The sequence below is a fragment of the Molossus molossus genome, unplaced genomic scaffold (genome assembly GCF_014108415.1).
Source record: "Molossus molossus isolate mMolMol1 unplaced genomic scaffold, mMolMol1.p scaffold_m16_p_10, whole genome shotgun sequence".
Lineage (NCBI taxonomy): Eukaryota > Metazoa > Chordata > Mammalia > Chiroptera > Molossidae > Molossus > Molossus molossus.
Genome location: NW_023425345.1, coordinates 4,386,991 through 4,411,613, shown reverse-complemented (window position 1 = coordinate 4,411,613; position 24,623 = coordinate 4,386,991). Strand labels below are relative to the sequence as shown.

General features: G+C 54.9%; 1 protein-coding gene across 1 annotated transcript in view; it reads left to right on the top strand.

Moving 5' to 3' along the window:
* MGAT3 (beta-1,4-mannosyl-glycoprotein 4-beta-N-acetylglucosaminyltransferase) overlaps positions 1–24,330 on the top strand; it is a 40,468-nt gene extending 16,138 nt beyond the window's left edge. The window contains exon 2 of the mRNA XM_036251348.1: positions 19,354–24,330. Within this exon, the coding sequence (XP_036107241.1) occupies positions 19,355–20,956 (1,602 nt within the window). The 5' untranslated portion in view covers position 19,354 and the 3' untranslated portion in view covers positions 20,957–24,330. The remainder of the gene's footprint in view (positions 1–19,353) is intronic.
* The last annotated feature ends 293 nt before the right edge of the window (positions 24,331–24,623 follow it).

Here is a 24,623-nt window from a genome sequence, read left to right as displayed (position 1 = left end):
TGAGCGCTCAGGCCAAAATGTTTGCCCGGGAGGTGGCAGGATGGTTGTGATATTGTCCTGTTTCTTTCACGGGATGTCCACATGTTCTAGAATGTGTGATACACTTTGACAGCCGGAAGGATACAATTCTGTTCTAAAGGGGAGAGGTAAGAGAAGGTGCCCTGAGAACAGCCAGCTCACCATTTGTCTGATTCTGGGCCACCACGAGTGCTGGGCCTCCGGAGGCACCGGCTGTGGGGTCTCACCAGAGGGAGTTGTCTAGCCCCCGGCACATCCTCCAGAACAGGTGTACCTGTGGCAAACAGCTTGCGTGTCAACTGCATGGCTCTCATTCCCGGAAACTGGGTCAGTGAGGGTCCAGCCCTGGGGCTTCTGGGATGCAGTTCCACTTGAATTCGATCCAGACCTCTGACCTCCTTCCTATGGTGCCGATCTGGCCTTTGCCGTTCCTGCCCCTCCCAGCCAGGGTTGTCCCAAGGCTGTTGGCCTCACCTCCACTCCAGTGCCCAGTGCGTGTGTATATCTGTTGACTGTCTTCCTTACTGACGCTGCCTTGAGCAGCTTTCCGGCAGCCCTCCTACCACATGGTCAAGTTCTCCTTTGTGGTGATGGTGTTTGTAACCACAGCTGAGCCCTGATCCTGGCTGGGGACTCAGTCTCTGTCTGTCCGATGGCTCCTGACTCGACCTGGTACGGAGCACTCGCTCATACACTCATCCGTTCATTCATTCAGCAGTTATTCACTGAGTGCCTGCGGGGTGCCAGGGGCGCAGTCCCGCCCACCTCGCAGTGTGGCTGTGTCTGTCTCCCTGCACACGTGTTGTGCATGTCCCTTGCACATACACACAGCTGAGCCTCTCTGTCACGTGCGGTTTTGTGTCTCTTCGGTTGTGCCCATGTGCGATGTTGTTAGTACCTCGGGCATTTATGGTTAATTCATTCAGCAAGTGTTAATTGACTATCCACCCAGTGGTGCCAGGCCCTGACCCTGAAGGAAGTACCCTCTGCCCTTGAGAAGAGCCCATCTTGTGGGGCAGTTGCGATGCAGACTAGTGAGGGCAGGGTTCAGCTCGGAGTAGGCAGAATGGCATCCTGGAGACACAGGAAGAAGGGAGGGGAAGAGCATTCCGTGTGCTCTGCCACCCCTGGGAACCCTGGGCCAGCCCTCCTTGCTGCTCAAAACGCCCCTGAGGGCTGGTGGAGCCTGCTGAGCCCGTGGCGGGGGCTGGGAGGGAAGTACAGGGCCCTGAAGAGGAGGCGTGTTGGGTGGAGGACACAAAATACGGAACCCAGGAGCAGGCCGGAGATGCCAGGCTGCAGAATGTTCTATGAGAGGAGGGCCTGGGGACCAGACACCAGACGTCGCGTCTAGAAAATAGAACCCCATGATTCAGACCAAACAAGCTGGAATGCGGAACCTAAGGGGGAAATGGAGCAGCAAACCTTGGCTGGGGGCCTTCTGGGTCATGGAACACTGATGTCCACCAGAGGTCCCGAGGGATGGGGGTCTTGAGCCTTGGTGAGCAGTAGGCACTCTCATGGTCTCTGCTGAGCCAGGCCGGGGTGAGAGCCCTCCTTGCAACCTACCCGTGCTGAACTTGAAAGTCTCGTCCCCTCTCCAAGCCTTGGTTTCCTCATCTGTGAAGAGGGGCTCTGAGGATGAGCTGAGATGAAGCACAGCACTTGGGAGGGGGGCGCTGCTCTCGAAGCCCAGGGCCTCCCAGGAGGTGAGTGGCGTTGCTGAGACCGGGACGCTGGCCACCCGACTCCTGGAATGACCCACCTTGCGGGGATGGTTTTGTTGCTGCTGTCTTGTTTTTGCTCTCCTTCCCCACAGTGGGCGGGACGTTTGAGCGCTTGGGGCCTGTTTTGGAACACTGGATGCAGCAGGTGGGAAGGACTAGGTAGCCAGCGGAGCCAGAGCAGATTGGTGGCTCCCCTGACATTACGGAGCAGGGACTCAGCGCCTGCAGCCCTGCATGGTGTTTCCTGCCACATGGTGACACAGTCAGGTCCTAACCCAAGGGGGCTGCTGACCTCGAAGGCAGAGGTGTACAGAGAGTAAGTGGGGAGGGAAACAGAAGGGGTCATTGTTCCAGCCCCGTGGAGGCTTGCCAGGTGCCCAAAGCTGCAGAGCCAACCAGCTGTGCACCTGCCCCATCCAGACCGCTCCCAGCAGTTCATTGTAGCGCACAGGTTCCTAGCTCCAGGAGCTGCAGGTTCTGGGCCAGGTGCAGCCTCGTCACCCCACCCCCCCAACCCCTCTGAGGACCTTATAGATGGGTCTTACCAGCCTCCTTTTTAAAAAATTTTTTTTTTTTTTTGTACGTGCCCCTAGTGGGGACCGAACCTGGGACTCTCTGGTCCGAAGGCCGACGCTCCAACCGCTGAGCCAAACCTGTCAGCGCCAGCCTCCCCTTTTATGTCTCAGCAAACAGGCTGGGAGAGGGTCAAGTTCTTTCTTGGGGTCCCAGAGCTGGGGTGCAGAGCCAGAGTTTAAACTCATTCCTGACCCAGCAGTGACTTGTGGAGCACCTACTGTGTGCCAGGCGCCCAGCCATGAGCTGCTGCGGGGAGGATCCTGACCCACTGGGAGACGTTTGTTTGTTTTCCACCCTCTTCCTTCCTGCATCTTCTCCCGACCATCCGCCATCATGTTGCTCAGAGGACTCTGAAGCCTGGAGTCATTTCATTTCCTGTCTCCCCTCTCCACACCCATCCCCGCTGGAAGGGACCCTGGGGATTCTTGGAGATGAGCCAGCCCATTGAGGGGTGGTGAGCCCAGGTCACCACGCAGGCATGACTAGGACCTGAGGCCACTTTCCCAAACCCCAGACCAGGTCTGAGAGCCCTGCAGCATTTACTGAAAGGCACAGATGTGTGGATTTGATGGAGGGTCATTTATTTGTTAAACAACCTGAGGTTGACACCTTTGTGTCAGGCTGGGGCAACCCAGGAGACCTGGGCAGCACAGCTGCTGTGGGGGGGGGGGGCGTGGGGGGGGCCGGCCAGGGTCTTTCCCAAGCCTAGGGTGTGCAGTTCATCGGGAGGGGGGGGGCAGGCATGGGGACAAAGTGTAAGATTATACACCACTTCGCGTTTCCTGAGGATTTGGACTTTACCCTGAGGGCCATGTTCCAAGGTGGGTGTGCCAGCGCAGATGTGGCTTCTCTTTGGCTCCTGAGGACGAGGCTGGGAGCCCCCAGCGAGGCCACTGCTGTTGACCCGGTGAGCGGTGATGGTGGTGAAACCAGCATGGGACAGTGGCACGGGAAGAGAGGTGGGATTTGAGAAGTGTAGGACATGGAATAGACAGGGCTTGGTGACAGCTGTGCAGGGTCAGCGCGGGGGGATTCCTGGCATGGGTGGCTGGCTGGATGGTCACATCGCTGATGGAGCCCAGCAAGAGGAACTCCGGAAATTTCCCTGGGTGTCAGGCTCCGGTCACAGGTTATCAGTTGAGGTGGTTGAGACAACTATTTGAGAGCTCTTTGCGCCTCGTTTTGCCGCAGAGGGTCCTAGGCAGGATGGAGAGGGGCTAGAGGGCAGCCCTCGGCCCTCCCTGCGGCCTGGCCCAGATCCTGCTGGGTCTGCTCCTGTCTCCCTCCCAGCTGACACCCTGGCCTGTCGGCACACAGGGCCACCCTGCACACGTGGGGAGGTGTCCTTGGGAGCACCACTGCACTCCTGCTGCCTGTGTGGGAATCAGCCTGTGCCTCTACTCTGCATGGGGGCACCCCTCACCCCCACACCCCAGGGTGCAGTGCATGGAACAAAGCCCTCAGCTTGATTCTGCGGCCCTATGTAGGGAAGGCCCGTGAGGACAGAGGGGGTGGGGCGTGCCCTCCTCCCTTCCCTCACCCTTAGGCTTCTGCGTCGGAGAAGGATATGAGTCTGCACACTGAAGTGCCCTTTGTATATTGTTCCCAGAAGACAGGCAGGCCTGGAGGGAGGGGCTGGCACTGCCTGGGCAGGGTGGGGCTGATCTCAGCAGGGCTGAGGGTTGGGGCTTTCTCTGGGCTGCTGGAGCAGGGGAGAGACCCCTGGTAGGTGTGGGCGCACACTGGCCGGGCCTGCTGCCCCATGCACCCCGAAACCAGACGATACTTGTCACTCAGAATCTGACCTTGGTTCTCCCAAGAATTCCACTGTCATTCAGCAGCTGTGTATGGAGCTCTGTGTGCGGGCCAGCCTTTGTCGGGGGGTAGGGGTCAGCGGTGACCAGTAACCAAGGCCCACAGGGACCCTGTCCTCCTGCTGTTGACCTTCTGAGCGAGTAGGGTGGGGTGGGGGACACAGGCCACTAACACAAACGAGGATACAGACAGCTTCTGCAGTAAGGGGCGCTGCGGAGCAGGTGACCTGTGGCAGGGACAGCCGCCTTAGCTAGCTTGTCGGGAAGGCCTCTCTGAGGAGGTGACCCACATGTGGAGATCTGAGGGAAGGGCATGCTAGGTGGACGGAACAGCCAGTGCAAAGACCTTGAGACAGGTGGACCTGGGGTGTGGGAGGGACAAAGTCAGGGACTGTGGCTGGAGTCGAGAGACGAGGGGGACAAAGTCAGCGAAGAGGCAGGGACCAGCTTGGCAGGGCCTCTGGACGCAGAAAAAAGTTTGGATTTCATTCTGAGTGCACAGGGGGAGGGGGTCACAGGGGGTGTGAAGCTGGGGGAGACGTGACCTGATGGGAACTTGGCGGTGACAGAATTTGTGGGGCCCAGTGCCAAATGAAAATGTAGGGCCTCTTGTTCAAACATTAAGAATTTCAAGACGGAATTTTTAAAAAGGGGGAGGCAAAAGGGAGGTCAGTGAGGAGGAGGATTGGGATTAGGTCCTGGGAGATTTTGGGGGGAGGTGCCCACAGGCCTTGCAGCGAGCACCCAGCCAGGCACCTAGGGAGACATTGTGAGAGGGGCGCATGAGCCCCTGCTCAGAGCTCAGAGGATTGATCTTTGTCAAGGCTCATTTAACATGAGGGGCTGGGCTGGTTGGTCCCACATTGCAGATGGGAACTCTGAGGCCTGGGGATATTAAGTGACCTGATCACATGGGGTGGAGGAGGGGCAGGGGCAGGATTTGAATCCAGCTTCGTTTGAGTTCAGATTCCAGGGAACTGCTGTCCCGTTGCAGTGTCCCCCCACCCCACCCCGCCTCCTGAGAGATTGGGCCTGGGGGCGTCTCACGCAGCTGGGGCCCAGAAATGAGTTTCTGCTCTTGTGGAGAAGGAACTACCCAGCCCTGGCCTCACTGGCCTGGCTTTTCCTCACACTGAGCCTGGGAGATGAGGGCTTCTTGGTCTCCATCGCACAGATGTGGAAACAGGTAGGACAGCTGGTCTTAGCCTCTGGCCCCCTGGACTTGTCTGCTCTCTGCCTTCTCTAACCTGGACAGGACAGGTGGAGTTGTTTGGGTCTAGAGGCTGAGCACAGGGGACTCTGGGTTCCTAAGGATATGCGCGATAAGCCTGCATGGGGCTTGGCTTGGTCAACATTTATCCAAGGACTGGCAGCCCGTCCCTATTTATGCATTGTAAAAAGCTTCCCTAATCAGAAGCTCTATTAATGATTTATACTTTGCTGAATTAATTATTACAGGCGGGTGCTGCTCCCCCAGCTGCTTTGACCCCCACTGTGGCTGGACCTTGGTCTTTCTTCCTCCTTCCTCCTGGTTCCCCACACCTGTCCCTGTCCTCCCAGGCATTGGTCCCAGCCAGGCTCTCCCTACAGAGGTGGCCAGGCCCCTATGCCCTTGGGGAGGCCCCCCACGCCTGGCATTCTCTCAACTATCCTTCTCACTTAAGCCTTCAGCAACCCTACTTGGTGGACATTATCCCATCTGACAGATGGAAACACTGAGGCACAGTTGGTTGGAGGGTCGTCCTGTACACTGAAAGGTTGCAGATTCTGCTCCCAGGCAGGGCACATACCCAGGTTGCAGGTTTGGTCCCTGGTTGGGGCATGTATGGGAGGCATTCGATCAATGTTTCTCTCTCTCTCAAATCAATAAAAATATCCTAGTAAATAAACTCAAATAAATAAGAGAAAGAAAGAAACACTGAGGCACAGAGGGCAATGGGACCTGCCCGAAGATATGTCCTTCATTCATGTGCTGGATGTTCCCCTCACTGACATTCACTATCTGGCCAGCCTGGGGACTCAGGACGCACAGCCTTCTGGGCAGGCAGATAGGCCAATGGGGAGCTTCTCTCCAGGCTGATAGGGGGCTCCTGAGCAGGCTGGGTGGAGGGCAGCCCCCACCCAGGGCAGGCAAGGGCTAAGTGGGGCGTGAAGAAGGGAGAAGGAGACCCCGGATTATGGGACAGCATGCTTAAAGGCCCTCATTCCCCCCCCCCCCCCCCACACACACACTGATCAGCAGCTTGAATGCTCAAAGCTCCGCTGCCCAGCCCTCCTCTGAGCCAGATGTATGTCTTCACCCTGCTGGGAGGAGCCCGGAGAGGGTAATTCTGAGCACAGGGAATTAATGCTTTGCCAATGGTGGGCTTGAGCATTGAGCCAGGTAGTGCAAGAGCTGTTTGAGGGTCTCCTCTGGGCCCCCCAACTTCTCATCTGTGATCAGCCACACCCAGTCCAGTCTCTGTTTCCACTGAGAGCCCCTCCTCCCAAGCGCCCACCCCACAGGGCCGCTGAGCCCTGGGCCCACATGCAGTACAGCTCTGTTCCCCGAGGGCAGTCAGGGTTCAGATCCAGGTCTCCCCGCCCCACTTTGTTTGAGACACTGGGCCCCACCCGTGGAGAGTTTACTTCAAGCTCTTCCATGTGTACCTTACCCCTCTGTGTCCCATCTGTGTCCTACTGAAAATGTCCAGGAGCCCCTTGAGAGTTGAGGGCACAGTTCAGGGTGACCTTCTGTCCAGAGGGAGCAGGTGAGGCTCCAAAGGGAGACCCGCAGGTGGTTCACCGAGCAGCGGGCACTGGCGGGCTCTCACCTGTAGGGGGAAGCCTTGAGTGCTCCCAGCTCCCACATCAAGGAGCAGCTCCAGAGGGTTGGGCACCTCTCACTGTTGCTTGGTTATCCCCTTGTACAAATGAGGAGACAGAAGCCCAGGGAGGTTAGGCAACTCAGCTGGGAGGAAGTGGAGCTGGGAAGGGCAGAGCTGGCACCAGGCCAGGCCAAGGTCAGTTCCTCACGTAGCCACCAAATTGCTATCTGCTCTGGGTCTGGGGGGCAGGGGACAGCCTCCAGAGAAGCAGCAGCCACTGTGGAGCCAGAAAGGCCAGACGCAGGGTTGTGGAGCATGGTGGAACAGCTGGGATAGGACACTGCCTCCCTGTGGTCTGCGACCAGGGGCCTGAGGCAGGTACTGGTTCAGGTAGGCGGAGGGTGGTTGGGCCAGGAGGGGCCCAGGGAGGAGCCAGGTGTGACCGAGGCAGAGGGCAGTGGTAGGGACCCAGACACCCCTGCCACTTACAGAGTGAGCCAGGCTGGTCACCTGGGCTCTGTCGCGGCGATGGGGCCAGTGTGAGGGTAAAAGTAGAGAAGGGAGCTGCAGTTCTTGGAGCTGCTGCAGAGGCGGCTGGAGGCTGGGCCTCGGATGCGCCTTACGCCTTTCCCTTTTGTAGGTGAGGGGTTGGGTGTTCCCAGGCCGTGCATTCAGGCCCCTCTGGCTGGAGGCCAGGTCATGCAAACAGGAAGCCAACAGAAACCCCCAGGGTGGTGGGTGCAGCCAATGTGGGACCCTTCCTGATTCATCTCTGAGTTCCCAGCCAGCAGGGCTGGGGGAAAACTCCCGGAGCAGGAGGGTGGACAAGGGCAGCATGGGGGGGGGGGCCGGGGGCAGCCGAAGCCAGGCCTGCAGAGCAGGAGCCAGGTCCCCTGTGGGACCTCAGGCCCCCAGAGCCCCCTGAAGTTTAGGCCTCACCTCAGAGGGCTCCTGACTTTCTAGAGCACCCGATCCCTTCAAGCTACTGGAGACCCATGCAGGACCCTTTTGTTTGGAGTCCATGGGGGATAGAAAGGGGCTCTGGACTTAGTGAGATGTGTCTGTAGGTCACAGCCTCCGGGAGCTCCGCCTGGGTGGAAAGGGGGGCCTCGAGCAGAGGGTTTGCTTGGGTGCAGCTCTCCAAGGCACCTACAAAAGGGAGGCCCACTGGGGACCGGGGCAGAGGTGAGAGGGGCCCTTGCCCTGGGCAGAGCTGAAGGTAGCAGCCTGGACCTCATGCCCAAAACCTTGAGTGAGGACCCCCAGCAGAGGTGTATGGGTGTGAGTCCTTCTGCTGCCCCTGAGTCTCGGGCAGTCCCTCAGCCCCCTGTGCCCATCTCCTCACCACCCGGTCACTGTGACAATAAATGTGGAGTAAGGCGGGCGCGTAGTGTCCGGCACCCGGGCGCATTTAGTAAATGCCAGCTGCCAAGACGGTGACGATCACAGAGGCACCACCTCCTGGGAAGAATGTTCCAGGCCCACTGCTCCCCAGCCCTGCCCAGCTACAGTGTTTACCTGCAGCGGGATTATGGACCCAAGAGGACAGCTACTGAGATGGGGTGGCCAGGCTTGTGCCCAAGAAGCCCTGAGGTGTGGGAACTATCCTTGCCACCCTGTGTGCCCCTCACCAGACTCAGGGTCCCCCATTTCACTGCATGGCACTGGGGGTTCCCAGCACACAGGCCTCTGTGCCCTCAGCCTGCTGCCTTGGGCAGTAGCTCCTGCTGGGCCTTGGGTCTTGGCTGACATGTCCTTTCTTTGGAGGCTCTTCCTGACACCTGGCATCCTCTGTTGGCGGGTTTTCTCATTTGTCCTCTGTCCGTCTGTTGGACTGAGCTCCGTGAAGACCTCATCCACCCATCTAGCTCCCTGCTGCAACCCAGCTCCAAGCCCAGAGTTGATCTGCTCTCTCTACCCTCCACCCCCCAGAGCCCTAACAGTTTCCCATTCCAGTCCATCTTCCTGCTGACTGGGATGTCAGGTGCCCCCCCAGGGCTATGTCCCTCCTCCTGCTTCCTGCCTCCATCATCCAGTATCTAACGAGCACCTCAGCAACAGCTTACCATTGTCCCTCACTCTTCCCCATGCCCCAGGCTGGATGCCCTGCACCGCCCCCCGCCCCCACCACCACAGCAGTGCTCGAGTGTCCTCTTCTCGGCTCCTCCCTCGTGCCACCCACCATGCCCGCTGGCCTGGTGCAGTGGACCAGGCTCCCGGCCTCCCTTCTCCCCAGTCCATTCTAAACCTACTCTGTCCAGCTTGGTAACCACTAGCTGCCATGGGGCTATTAAAACTAACATTTTATTCAAATTATAAGTTCCTTTTGTTTGTTTTGTTTTTTTCTTTATTGATTTTAGAGAGAGAGGAAGGGAGAGGGAGAGAGAGATAGAAACATCAATGAGAAAGAATATCAATTGGCCGCCTCCTGCATGCCCCACACTGGGGATGGGGCCCACAACCTGGGCATGTGCCCTGACCGGGAATCGAACTGGCGACCTCTTGGTGCCTGGGTCAATGCTCAACCACTGAGCCACACTGGCAGGGCTGTAGGTTTCTTTATTTTATTGTTGACAGTATTAAAGATGTCCCTCTCTGCCCCCCTCGCCCAGCCCCCGCCCCACCCTAGGCCTTTTCCACACTGTTGTCTGTGTCCATGGGCTATGCATATACGCATATGTGTTCTTTGATTAATCTCTTCCTCACCCCCGCCATGCCTCTCCCACCTGAGATCTGTCCGTCTGTTCCATGCATCCACGTCTTTGGACCTATTGTGTTCTTTAGTTTATTTTGTTCAATGGATTCTACATATAAGTGGGATCATGTGATATTTGTCTTTATTATGCTTGACATAATGATCTCCAGGCCCATCCATGCTGTTTCAAAGGGTAAGAGACCCTTCTTTATATATATATATATATATATATATAGATATAGATATATATATAGATATAGATATATATAGATCTGCTTAGTGTTCCATTGTGTATATGTACCACAGCTTTTTCATCCACTCGTCTACTGATGGACATTTGGGCTGTTTCCAGATCTTAGCTATTGTAAATAGCGCTATGAACATAGGGGTGCATATATTCTTTCTGATCGGTGTTTTGGGATTCTTAAGATGTATTTCCAGAAATAGGATCACTGGGTCAAACAGTAGTTCCATTTTTCATTTTTTGAGGAAACTCCTACTGTTTTTCGTAGTGGCTGCACCAGTCTGCATTCCCACCAGCAGTGTGCTAGGGTTCCGTTTTCTCCACACCCTCGCCAGCACTCGTTTGTTGATTTTATTTATTTATTTATTTGCAGGAAGAGAATTCTATTCAGGACATCTGTAAAGCAGACGGGCTGAGTTCAAAATGGCATCAGCCTGTTTGTTGATTTATTAATGGTAGCCATTCTGGCAGGTATGAAGTGCTACCTCATTGACGCTTTTATTTGTATCTCTCTGATGATGAGTGACGTTGAGCATTTTTTCATGTCTTTGGGCCATTTGTCCTCTCTAGAGAAGTGTCTGTTCTGGAGGTGTTTATTCAGGTCCTTTGCCTCAGTTGCCCCAGTCAGTTTCTTTATTTTTTAAAATTGATTTTAGAGAGAGCAGAGGGAGAGTGAGAAACGTCAGTTTGTTGTTCCACTTATTTCTGCATTTACTGGTTGGTTCTTATATGTGCCTTGACCTGGGATCAAATCTGCAACCTTGGTGTATCGGGTCGATGCTCTAACCAAATCAGCTACCCAGCCAGGGCGCCCCAGGTCAACCTCAAGTGCTCAGTGTGGCTAATGGCTGGTGGGTTGGCCAGGACGGTCTAGACGTTTCCACCGGCAAAGAGCATGTCATCGGATAGCTTTGAAAGCTAACAGATCAGTCATCCTCAGGCACAGCTGATGCTGTTGCTCTTCTCAGAGCCTTCAGTGGCCTGTGGCTGAGGCCAGCTTCACCTGCACCCTGCCCCAGCCCCCTGCCGCAGCCCCTCTAAGTGGAAGCTGTATGGGTCTCAAGCCCTGGAGAGCGTGGCTTTGTACCGGTAATCAGAGAAACCTCTACAAGTTGCTTTACCCCCTGAGCCTCAGTTTCCTCATCTATAAAATGTGGGTAAGCCCTGGCCGGTTTGGCTCAGCGGTTAGAGCGTTGGCCTGTGGTCCAGAGAGACCCAGGTTCGGTTCCCGCTAAGGGCACGTACCTCTGTTGCAGTTTGTCTCCAGCCCTGGTTGGGTCATGTGGGTGGCAACCACTCGATGTGTCCCTTTCATGTCAATTTTTTTCTCTCTCTCTCCCTCCCACTCTATCTGAACAACAACAACAACAAAAAAGGAAAAATGTCCTCGGATGAGGATAAAAAAAAAAAACGTGGATAAGTCCAGCCGGTGTGGCTCAGTGGTTGAGCGTCGACCCATGCACCAAGAGGTCGCCGGTTCAATTCCTGGTCAGTGCACATGCCCAGGTGTGGGCCCGATCCCCAGTGGGGGGCGTGCAGAAGGAGGCCAATGGATGGTCTCTCTCATTAATGTTTCCATCTCTCTCTTCCTGTCCCTTCCTTTTTCTGTCAAATCAATAAAGAAAAAACAATTTAAAAAATAAAAATAAAATGTGGATAATAATTTCTACCTCGATGGTTGTGAGGGTCAAGTATATCTAAAACTCAGACAACAGCTGGCACATATGTAAGCGTTCGATAAGTGGTGCCCGCGCGGTAACCTGAGTAAGGCAAGGTGGGGCAGATCGAGAGGGGCCAGGGTCACAGCAGCTGTGAGCCTCAGTGCTGGACGGTGGGAGCCACCGCAGGCTTCTGAGCACAGCTGCCCTGGTGCTGGGACCTGAGGATGACTAAGCTGTTTAGCCTACAGTACTGTCCACAGAGCATTTTGGGATGGTGGGAATGTTCTATATCTCCACTGCCCACTGGCCTCGGGGGACCAGAAACTAATGTCCTGGGTGGGCCAATGACCGGTGGGGGAAGGGGAGAGGCCCCAAGGAGCAAGGGCAGATCTCAGCCCTGGAAATCAACTTTCCCAGGCATATGTCTGCCCCCTGTGGCAGCTGGCAGGAGCTGGGGTTGGGTGGAGAGATCTGGAAGAAGGGAAGGGACAGGGTGCACGGGGGGCTGGTTGTGGGGCAGCCGAGAGGTGGGGTTCACCATGGAAAGGGCTTCTGGACTTGGGTGTTGGACTGAGCATTCAGCTAGCCTCCACCCTGGAGCTGAGCCAGCAAAGAAAGTGGGACCCAGCCCTGCCGGTGTGGCTCAGAGGTTGAGCTTCGACCCATGCACCAAGAGGTTGCCGGTTCGATTCCCGGTCAGGGCACACACCCAGGTTGTGGGCCTGATCCTCAGTGGGGGACGTGCAGAAGGCAGCCAGTTGATGTTCTCTCTCATCGATGTTTCTATCTCTGTCTCCCGCTCCCTTCCTCTCTCTCTAAAATCAATAAAGAGAAAAAAAATTAAAAAGAAAGAAAGTGTGGCCCAGACCCTTGTGGCTAGGCAAGCTGGGTATTCTGGTGGTATGGTTGCCCTGCCTTCTTCCAACACTGCCTGACTGGTCCAAGAACTGGTTCCCAGTGTACCCCTGCCTCTCCTCTCTGGGCCATGGTGTCCTTATCTGTGTCCAGGAAAGCTGCTGCCTCATGGTGAAGGGGGTTTGCCAGGACTCTGGTCACCTGGAACAGAGTCCTTGGCCAGAGCTGGCCCCACAAGCCAACTCCCTGGCTCTGAGGAGTGTCAGGGGAGCAGAATTCCTGAGGCTGGGGGTCCTGGTACAGCAGACCCTCCCTCAGCCAGGCCATTTGTGTTTGGCTAAGGGCAGGACCCCAAAATCTGCAGTCCCACTGGGCCCCTGGTCTGTCCGTCAGCAAGTGCAGGATGCATCGGGGGAGAGGTGTCTGTTTCCACCTGTTTCATTCCCACTAGTCCTGTGTGGCTAACAAATACCTTCACTTCCCCAAGCCTCTGTTCTGTCATCTACAAAATGGAGACATATGTATGTTCCTCCAGGGTTGGCCCCTTGATAAGCCCCTAATTTCCCTCCCGCCTGCAGAGCCGACGTGCCTGGCATACAGCAGGTTCTCAGTAAATGCCCCCAGAAGCCTGGATAATGTGTGGGCGTGTCTCCTGCCTGATGGACAGGGACCGAAGGAATGAGTCAAGCAGTGAGAGACGAAGAAATCGTGTCAGTCGTTCGCATCTTCCTAGCCACCTCTCCTGCTCCTCTCTCCATGTGGGATCCTGGAACCTCATGTTGGAAGGACTCTTATTTCGTGTGGAAGTCATGGTCTCTGTCTTCTGATTCCTGAGGCGCTGACTTGCTCTGTTAGTCCTGAGAAAAGACCTGGAAGCAATAGCAGAAGCTCCAGGGAGGCTGATTTGGGCCAACAGAGGAATTCTAGCAGCCCATGGGCTTGGCATGGGCAGCTTTCAGAACTGGACCAGCAGAAGGCAGATGGGCACTTGGCAGGGACGCTGGCCCGGATGATCTTACTCGAGGGCCCTTCAGACCCCAGGAGAGGAGTCAGAACCCCTGTGGTGCTCCAGATTCCCCAGGTTCTGGCCTCGGGTTTGGAAACCCCAATAAATCCCTGAGAAATGCCCTGGAAGGTGGTGGGGCAGGAACCAGGCCTGGCATATTCAGTTGAGTCATCTGCATTTGCACATCTGTCAGGAAACCTGAATGGAAGGAAAGAAACAGGCATTTTTAGAGCATCTACCAAGTATCAGGCTCTCTGCAGGTGTTTTGACACCTCAGCTCATCCAGATCTCCCACAGGACCACAAGGGAGAGGGTGACATCTTCCTTCTGCATCTGAAGACTGAGGCTCAGAGAGGCTAAGTAATTTTCTTAAGGACACACAGCTAGTAAGTTATAGTGCCGGTATTAAATCGAATCCTCCAGAGTTCCATTAACACTGGAAGCCAATATTTACTGAGCACCTACTGTATGCTTAGGCCCAGTAGCTGGTCCTTGGCATGGATTAACTAATTTGATTCTTATAATAACCCTATGAGACAGGGCGTGTTAGACCTCCATTTTACTTAGAGGGAGAGCTGAGGCACAGAGAGGTGGAGTAACGTGCCAGGTCAGAGACAGTGTTCAGATCTGACACTATAACCACTGGCCTACTCTGTCCTGGGAGTGGCTGAGCACAGCAGAGTTGGCTGCGAAGATGCACCTCCTGCTTTCCTCATGGAGGTGGGCAGAGCCCTCGGGTCACGTGGGGGCAGGACTGAGATGGGCTGGAAGGTGAGCACAGGGAGGGGGACTTCAACTCAAAGTCAAGATGCTCTTTCAAGCAGGTGGACTGTTGGAGAGGTGGTGAGGGTCCACCCAAAGGTGTTCCCAGGCGGGGGCTTTTAGATGGGCAGATTCCTGCCCAGGAGTGGAGCCTGAGTGAAGGTGGGCGGGCTGATCTCTGAGATTTTCTCTTATTGATAGAGTGCCCTCAGCACCTACGAGGGGTTGGACCTGTTCACTGTGGGACACAGGCCACAGCTGGCCCCTTTTCCCAGCTGGAGGAGTGGAGTGCCCCAAGGTTGCCCCAGAGGTGAGGACACAGGAATCAGAGTCATGAGGCGAGAGAGGAAGGGGGCCAGAAGTTGTCCAACAGGGGAAATGGCCATTAGGACATGAGCTGCTGAACCACGGAGGAGGCTGGCGGGGACCAGGGTGAGACCGCCTGGGGGCACCCCCGGGACTGAGTTAGGACCCTGGTCAGCGCAGGTGAGCTCAGGACCTTGGATAGCTCCACGGGAGCCTCCTGTCACCCCTGTGACAGCTGTCAGCGTTGTCTGCATCTGCTGCCCGCCTGGCCAGCTCCACAGTCACAGCCTGCAGCCTCCATGGAGCACCTGCCTTCTCTCTGGCCAGAAGCCCCCACTGGACTCTGCCTGAGCCCCAACCCTGGCTTTGTCTTGGGGTTTGGGCTCATCTGCTTACCCCTTTCAACAGTCTTCCAAGCAGAGCCCAAGGGGAGAGTGGGAAGAGGGAGGGAGGGAAGAAAACCTGCCCAGCTGGGACCTTCCAGGTGCGGCACAGTGACAGCTGGCTGGGAGGCTGGGAGTCAACGAGGTGGAGGAGGCCCAGGGCGGGCTGGTCCTGCTGCCATCCTGGGTCAGAGTCAGCATCAGCCTCCCTCTTCCACAATTATCTGGCAACTACGAAGCACCCGGCCCATCCCCTGCCACCTTCACCCACTCAAATGGGAGACCCAGCCCCTGGGGCTGGTGCAACTCAGAATATGTGGGGGTCTTTCTATGGAAGTTCCCAGACAACCTCACAGTTCTTTCCTCCTTTCCCTGGAGCCCCAGGAAGCAGGGCACTGTTTCCCAGCACCCCCCACTAGGCTCAGGCTCTGCCCTGGCGCCACTTGCTAAGCCTCCTGCTCTGCTCCTTGTTGCTCTGAGACAGGACAGCACCTACCAGGGCCCAGGCCCAGCAGGCTCAGCTTCGAGCCTTTGCCCTGGTTGCTCCTCCCCAACCCCAGGCTCTCTCTACCCTGCCAGGCTGGGGAATAGCAATAGCAGTAAGAAGAACTCGAGCTTATCGAGCCCTGGTATATGCTAGGCGCTGTCCGTGATTATTACTGAAGACTTGTATAGGTAAGAAAATGGAGATGCAGAAAAGGTAGCCTACCCAGAGCTACACAGGAAATGGCAAAGCCAGGATTGGAACTGGGCAGTCTGGTTCCAGAATGTGTATGTGGAAGTGGCAGGGAGCACTTTGAGGGGGCCCAGGGCAATGCAGGCAACCTTGTTGAGCACCTGCTGTATACAGGTCCCACCCTGTGAGCTCATAGTCTTGTCACTGGGAAGACAGACGGCAGTGGAGATGAGCCCAACATGGTGGGCTTTGGGAGAGGGATGGGCTATGGACTGGTCTCCCCAGTTCAGTGTCTCATTTGAAGTAGGTAAGGCAGGACTGATCATTTTCCATTTTATAGGTGGGGGAGATCAGACTCAGAGGACAAGCGGCCCTGAGGCTCAGGTTCACGTGGTGACGTGAACTTAGAAGACAATGCTTCCCGTGCACCTTGTGGGTGTCAGGCAGGGGGTTGGGAGAGCTGTCTCTGCTCTGCCCTTGAGATGACACTTTCTTCTCAACAGAGCAGCCCAAGTGCCTGTTCAGACCGAAGGCAGACCATGTCCTCTTCTCAGAGTCCTCCTGTGACAGCGCATTTCCAGCTGTGATCCCAGGCCGAGTGATGTGGGCCCATCCACCTCCCTCTGGTCTGTTCTTGCAGTTCCTCCTGAGTACCAGCTGTTCCTTCTGCCTGGAACCTCTTCCCCTGCACCTTCACCTTCAAGTCTCACTCCTTGGTGAGGCCTGCCCTGACCACCCTATTTGTCACTAGCTCAGTCCCCTCCTCTCCTTTACCCTGCTTTGTTCTTCTCCAGAACATGACTTCCTAATGTACAATATTACTTGACTCGTTTATTTAGGTAATTGCAGTCCCCTTCCCCGCTCACCCCAACCATGCTCTGTGGGGGCGGGGGTTCCGCTGCCTGGTCTCCTGAGCTGCCGGGGCCCAGCACAGTGCCTGGCACTCAGCATGCTCTCAAGGAGTCGCTGCTACACCCAAGTCAAGGAGATGAAAGATGTAGGTTCCCCCACAACCTAGGCATGTGCCCTGACTGGGAATCGAACTGGCTACATCTTGGTGCATGGGTTGATGCTCAGCCACTGAGCCACACCAGCCAGGCAGGGGCATATAGCTTTTTGAATTAGTGTTTTGGATTTCTTCAGATAAATACCCAGAAGTGGAATTGCTGGGCCATATGGTAGTTCTATTTTTAATTTTTGGAAGAACCTCCATACTGTTTTCCATAGTGGCTGCACCAATTTGCAGTCTCACCTATTATGCATAAGTGTTCCATTTTCTCCACATCCTCACCAATACTTGTTTGTTGATTTACTAATGATAGCCACTCTGACAGGTATAAGGTGGTATTGCACTGTGGTTTTAATTGGTATTTCCTTGATGATTAGTGATGTTGAGCATCTTTTCATATGTCTACTGGCCATCTGTATGTTCTCTTTGGAGAGATGTCTATTCAGGTCTCTGGCCATATTTTGGTTTTAAGTTGTATGAGTTCTTTATAAATTCTGTATATTAATCCCTTATCAGATATATCATTGGCAAATATCTTCTCCCAATCGGTAGGTTGTCTTGTCTTTTGCTTTCCTTTGTTGATGATGGCACCTCTTAATTCAACAAACTAGAAATATGATATTTTTTAGGAAGATGATTTTTTAAATACCAAATAATGTGGCACTAATAGAAATCAAAGATATATCTGCTTGATTTTTTCTCTGCTCATATATACAACAAATACTGTTGAGGGTATACAGTGACTGTAGTCTAGATTTCTGCAGTGCAATATTTTGAAGATACTTCCCCAAAGCAAAATGTTTATTACTGGAATCTAATTTTCATAAGGATATTTCCAGGATCAAATATGAACTTATGCAACTAAGTTCTTGTGGCCTTGGGAAGTTAACCTCTCTGAGCCTTGGTTTTATTAATCTGTCATCTATCAAATATAATTAACAGTGTGTACCTTAGGCCACACAGGGCTGCTATGAGAATTAAATGTAATCATCACATATGATAAAGTGGGATTCAAATGCGTGTTATGGCTATTACCATTCTTATCAAATAAATGCAGCAGCAGCAAAAAAAAGAAGAAGCTGCTGCTGCCCTGGCCAGTTCGGCTCAGCGGTTAGAGCATCAGCCCATGAACCAATGAGTCACGGGTTCGATTCCGGCCAAGGGCATGTATGTACCTTGATTGCAGTTCATCCCCGGCCCTGGTCAGGGTCATGTGGGAGGCAACCAGTCAGTGTGTCTCTCTCACATCAATGTTTCTCTCCCTCTCTCTCTCTCTCTCTCTCTCTTTCCCTCTCTCCCACTCTATCTGAAGATAAATGGAAAAATATCTTAGGGTGAGGATTAAAAAAATAAAATGAAAGGAAATGGTAGATTTATTTCTATTGATCTGAAAACCTCTTTATTATTGATTGGGAAAAAATTTGATTTGGCTTAGTGTCCAATATGATATTTATAAAAACTATTAAAGCCCTGGCCGGTTTGGCTCAGCGGTTAGAACGTCGGCCTGCGGTACAGAGAGACCCGGGTTCGGTTCCCGCTAAGGGAACGTACCTCGGTTGCAGTTTGTCCCCGGCCCTGGTTGGTCGTGTGGGTGGCAGCTACTCGATGTGTCCCTTCACGTCGATGTTTCTCTCTCTCTCTCCCTTCCTCTCTCTCCCTCCCACTCTATCTGTACAAAAAATGGAAAAATATCCTCAGGTGAGGATAAAAAACAAAACAAAACAACTATTAAACCAAAAACAGAAAAATTGCATCTAAAACCAGCAATACAGCTCCTAATAGATCAAATTGTTTATGCCTGGAGATCAATCTAGTATAAGGCATGGGGTAATGAGGGGAACTTTAACTTATTTTTTTCTTTAAATATGTTAGAATTGAATGTCATCCCTTGAGACCTGTGAATTTTTTCAGTGTAAAGACATTCAAACCCTGGCTGGTTTGGCTCAGCGGTTGGAGCGTTGGCCTGCGGACCAGAGAGTCCTGGGTTCAGTTCCCGCTAGGGTCACGTACCAAAAAAAAGACATTAAAAAGACTTGTCAAATCCGGCTGGTGTGGCTCAATGGTTGAGCAGCGACCCACGCACCAAGAGGTTGCCAGTTCAATTCTTGGCCAGGACACAAGCCCTGGTTGTGGGTCTGATCCCCAGTGGGGGGCATGCAGGAGGCAGCCAGCTGATGTTCTCTCATCGATATTTCTCTCTCTCCCTCTCCCTTTCTCTCTCTCTAAAATCAATAAAGGGGGAAAAAAGACATCAATATTCCACATAGAATAGCTAGGTAGAAAGCACAGAAGAACAAACAAGAACATCACCCTGGGCAGTGCAAAGAAGGGCCCCCTGTCTGTAGCCTGCTTCCTGCTCCTTTGGGGCCTGTAAGCCCCCTGGGTAGATTCTGCACTGCAGAGTTAAGCTTTTCCCAGGATGCGTTTTGTTCCTGGAGCAGTGCAGCTGGTACAGTCGGGGTGGGGTGAGCCAGGTGGAGCAGCGGGCTGCAGAGGCTGGATGTGTGGTGACCTGGTGGTTTCTGAGGGGAAGCACTGTGGGAACAGGAGGGAAGGGGGGAAGCCCTGAACCACGAAGGGAATATCCTTGATCCTGGGGCTTCCAGGGGCACTGGGTAAGCAACTGAGCTAGCAGGCTTGATGCCTAGGGAGCAGGAGGTGATTTCATGCTGGGTCACCAGCAGCTGGCCAGGACATTCACAAACACAGCGGCAGCAAATACCTCCTTAGGGTTGGTTCCTAGAAGGGCCTCGGGTTTCCCTCACCCAGGAATGCAGACCCCTGACCGGTCTGCTTTCTCCCTCTTTCCTGCAGGATGAAGATGAGACGCTACAAGCTCTTTCTCATGTTCTGTATGGCCGGCCTGTGCCTCATCTCCTTCCTGCACTTCTTTAAGACCCTGTCCTATGTTACCTTCCCCCGAGAACTGGCCTCTCTCAGCCCTAACCTCGTGTCCAGCTTCTTCTGGAACAATGCCCCTGTCACGCCCCAGGCCAGCCCAGAGCCGGGGAGCCCCGACCTGCTGCGTACCCCACTCTATTCCCACTCACCCCTGCTCCAGCCACTGTCACCAAGCAAGGCCATGGAGGATCTCCACCGCATGGACTTCGTGCTTCCAGAGGACACCACCGAATATTTCGTCCGCACCAAAGCCGGGGGTGTCTGCTTCAAACCAGGCACCAAGATGCTGGAGAAGCCCCCATCAGGGCGGCCAGAGGAGAAGGCAGAGGGGGGCGAAGGTTCATCTGCCCGCGGCCCAGTCCGGCATCTGCTGAGTGCCCGGGAGCGCACAGGGGCCCGAGGCGTGCGGCGCAAGTGGGTGGAGTGCGTGTGCCTCCCGGGCTGGCACGGGCCCAGCTGCGGCGTGCCCACCGTGGTGCAGTACTCCAACCTGCCCACCAAGGAGCGCCTGGTGCCCAGGGAGGTGCCGCGGCGGGTCATCAACGCCATCAACATCAACCACGAGTTCGACCTGCTGGACGTGCGCTTCCACGAGCTGGGCGACGTGGTGGACGCCTTCGTGGTGTGCGAGTCCAACTTCACGGCCTACGGGGAGCCGCGGCCGCTCAAGTTCCGCGAGATGCTGACCAACGGCACGTTCGAGTACATCCGGCACAAGGTGCTCTACGTGTTCCTGGACCACTTCCCGCCGGGCGGGCGGCAGGACGGCTGGATCGCCGACGACTACCTGCGCACCTTCCTGACGCAGGACGGCGTGGCGCGCCTGCGCAACCTGCGGCCCGACGACGTCTTCATCATCGACGACGCCGACGAGATCCCCGCGCGCGACGGCGTGCTCTTCCTCAAGCTCTACGACGGCTGGACCGAGCCCTTCGCCTTCCACATGCGCAAGTCGCTCTACGGCTTCTTCTGGAAGCAGCCGGGCACGCTGGAGGTGGTGTCGGGCTGCACGGTGGACATGCTGCAGTCGGTGTACGGGCTGGACGGCATCCGCCTGCGCCGCCGCCAGTACTACACCATGCCCAACTTCCGGCACTACGAGAACCGCACCGGCCACATCCTGGTGCAGTGGTCGCTGGGCAGCCCCCTGCACTTCGCCGGCTGGCACTGCTCCTGGTGCTTCACGCCCGAGGGCATCTACTTCAAGCTCGTGTCGGCCCAGAACGGTGACTTCCCCCGCTGGGGCGACTACGAGGACAAGCGGGACCTCAATTACATTCGGAGCCTGATCCGTACCGGGGGCTGGTTCGATGGCACGCAGCAGGAGTACCCCCCGGCGGATCCCAGCGAACACATGTATGCCCCTAAGTACCTGCTCCAGAACTACAACCAGTTCCGCTACCTGCTGGACAACCCCTACCAGCAGCCCAAGAGCACGGCGGAAGGTGGGCCGCGGAACAGGGGTTCCGAGGGAAGACCCCCCGCCAGGGCCAACTTGGAAGTGGTGGAAAGCTAAGGCTGCATGATTTTTAGGGCCAGTGGCAGGGCAGAGGGTGGCGATGGCCCTCTGTTGTCTTTCTGCCTCCTCCTGATCTCTGGGGGGGTCTTGAGAGGACCAGTAGTGGATAGTGGCAGAATCTTCCCTATTCGAGCCCTTGTGAATCAGGGGTCAGGCCTTTGAGCTCAAAAAACGTAATTCCTCATTGGGAGAGAGGAGCCTGACCTGCCCTCCAAGAGTGCTGTGCCCAGGAGGTGCCAGCAGAGAGTGCATGATGGCAATTGGCTAGCAGGGGAGGGTGGGGAAGGGGGCTGGAGGAGCTCCCACCGTGGCCATGTGGGAGTTGCAGCCCTGCTAGGGAGAAGCACGCCATTTGGCTTCCTGGGGCTTTGGACCTGGAGTGGGAAGGGGCCGAGCCAGGAGGTCTCCAGCTCTGTAAATAGTTGCATTTGGGTCCAGGAGGAAGAGGAGACACCATGAAAGGAGGGGATAAAAAACAGCATCCAGCTGAAAGGAAGCACAGTGTCCTCAGAAGTGCTGGGCCAGAAGGAGCCAAGAACTCACCCACCTGTACCCCAGACGCTCCTGAGCTGATGTAGATGAGGGCTTGGGGAAGCCTGGGGAGTCTTCCTTTTAGTTCCGAACCTGGCTTTGATGTTCCTTCTTACTTTTTATATTTCTGTCTTGTGGGCTACCCATTTGGTCCTTGTAAAGCCAGGAGTCCAATTCTCAGGGTGGGATGGGACATCAGCCAGCCTACTAGGTCAGACAGGGGTGCCTCATCACCCCTTCCTGCTGGAATCCACAGCCCCAGCTCTCCACTAGCTCAGATGGAGTTACCCTTGTATCCCTTCTTGGTGTTGGCTAGGGACCCATGAGGGACATTAAGGCCAGTTGTATGTCATCTCATTCCTCTTAGTTTGCCTTGTGAGGGAAGGAGATGTATTCATTAAAGTAGATTCTAAGCTGCTGTAATTAAGAGACCCTGAAATGCAGTTGTTTAAGCAAGACAGAAGCTTGTTTCTACTTTAACTGGCTAGAGGGAGATGGTCTGGATTGCACAGGGCAGCTCTGCTTTCCTCATACACACCTTTCTGTTCTGGATAGAGTGGTGGCTCCAGTTCCCACCGTCATATGTGCACCCAAGCCCGGGGGAAGCAGAGAAAGGCAGGGGAAATGCACACTGTTAATGGCATGAGCCAGAGATGGCAAAGTCACTTCTGATCGCATCTTGCTGGTCAGAACTTAGTCACATGGTCACAAGTAGCTGCAAGGGAAGCTGGGCTCCACGTGCCCCGCCTCAGCTTAGTTTTCTTATTGAAGGAAGGCAGAGAGAGTGGATACAGGGGACAAGGAGCATCTCTGGCACAGGGGGAGGGGGAAAGAGGGTAGAAATGACTGTTGCAGTCATAAGATCCTCCTCTCATATTTGGAGCTCCTAGAACAACCTGCTCCTGTTCCCCTCACTTCCAGTCCAGGGCTGGGGTGCAGTGAGCCTGCATTTATGGGAAAGATAACACACCCCCTCTCCTAGGCCCCATTGGATGCTCACCAGTGATGCCAGGGTGCAGAGGCTGCCTGTGGAACGGTACATGTTTGTGCGTGTATGTGTATTTATGGGCATGGGTGCATGCTTGTGTGTATTCGTATGTGTCTGTCGGTGTGTCCCTGTACATAGATGCTTGTGTGTGGATGTGGGAACAGGGCCCAGGCCCTTTCCCGGGATCTGGAGCCTGTGGCCACACCTTCTGCAACTCCCCAAAATGACTGAGGCATAAAGCCCTTGGGGAGTCTGGAAAACAAAGCTAAAGGGGATGCAGGGTCCATCTGTCTGTCTGTCTTTTAGTCCAAGGGATGAGAATCCTCCTGTACAGCTGAGTGCCCACTACCTCCCAGCTTGTCTTGGCCCCAACCACACCCCAGTACCCTTTGGCTGCCAGCAGGGACTTTCTCGGGGTGTTTCTGATGGGCCAGAAGAGGAGGGTGTTCCCTTTGCCATAGTTCTGTTTGGGATGTTCCCGGTGTGGGCATGGTCTGGGGAGCTAGCTGGTTGTGGAGCAGTCTCTGGTGGGCAGGAATGAAGAAGGCTGATCCCTCCCGGGGCTGAGAAGTGGCTCAGGTGGTCAGCATCTACTGCTCACCCCTGGACAGGCAGCCTCAGGGCTTCTGAATCATGCCTGAGTCCCAGCCCAGAAATCTCCCTCCTGGCCGGCTTCCTTACCCAATGCCCCTGCTCCATCCTGCTGCTGAAGAATGCCACCTTCCCAGGCTGGCCTCCAGTTCACCGGCTCAGGGGCAGGGGAAGAAGAAGGGAGGAAGTCAGGCCTGCCAAACCCTGCCTTTCCTTAGACCCAGGAAGGCTGTTCAAGTAAGTGGAGGCTTGGCCATTGGGTGGAGATGACAGCTGTCAGAGGAGTGAGAGCCAAAACATGGCGTTGAAGAGTTAACCTATAATCACATCATACACTGGGAATTGGGGGGGGGGGGGGGCAGGAGGGCCCTGGGCCACTCCCCCAGTATGAAGGGAAACCAAACTGTGAATGTGAATGCGGTTGCACCACTGGCTCTGTCAACATACCCAGAGTTCTTTTCCTGGGAACACCTGCCCTATGACCTGTAGACTCAAGGAGGCCCAACCCACCCAGAGATCATGTCAGTTCCCAAGGGCAGGTGTGGGAGAGCTCTGGGGACACAGGTGACAGTTGGGGTGGGGACAGGACTTGCCCAAGCCGATAGCAGGGCCCTGGGAAATGTATAATTTAAGGACACCATTATTTTTTTTGTAAGAGAAAATCAATATGTACATTCTGAAATCATTTTCTCTGTAAATGGTTGGATTTCATTTCACCCTTAAAGGGATGCTTAAGATAATATTAATAATAAAAACAGCTACAAAGTCTGCAGAGTGTGCATGTGTGGCTGGTTTGGGGATGCTCTGGGTCAAGGAGGGTTGCAAGTGGGTGGCTCTGGTCTTCCTAAAGCCACTCTTGCTGGGGGGTGAGAGCCTTCCAAGGACTGGATGGCTGGTGAGGAGGGATGCAGTTACCTCCACCAGCACCAGAGGGCATCCTTCCCTCCCACTGGTGGAAACGGGCTTAGAAAGGGAAGGCACGGGACAGGGGTCCCCAGAAGGAAGGAGAAGGTGGCCTGGGACTGGCAACACCCACCCTCCCAAGGTGGGGGCATCTCTGGGGATCTAGATTAAGACTGGTGCCTCTGCTGAGAGGGCAGCAATTCTCCCACAGTCGTGCTCTTGGGTCATCGAAACCAATGCGTCTGCCTCAGTTGTTTCCTCCCTATGCCTGTGGGGTCCTAAGGTCATATAGCCACTTGATGGCAGCACAGGGCTGGACCTGGATTTACAGCACTGGTCCTGCATCAACCCTCTGGGGCAGGTGAGGACGGTGGCTTTAGCAGCTTGTGCGGTGATGGTGCCTGGGGCCCTAGAATGTGGGGGGCTTCCTGGAGGCTTCTTCTGGGGCCCATGGATACTGACATTGTCCTAGGAAGAGGGCCCTCTGGGTGTTTTATTATTTTTTGTTTGTTTGTTTGTTTGTTTGTTTTATCCTCACCTGAGGACATTTTTCGATATTTTGTTCAGATAGAGTGAGAGGGAGAGAGAGAGAGAGAAACATCGACGTGAGAGCGACACATCGAGTGGTTGCCACCCACACGACCCAACCAG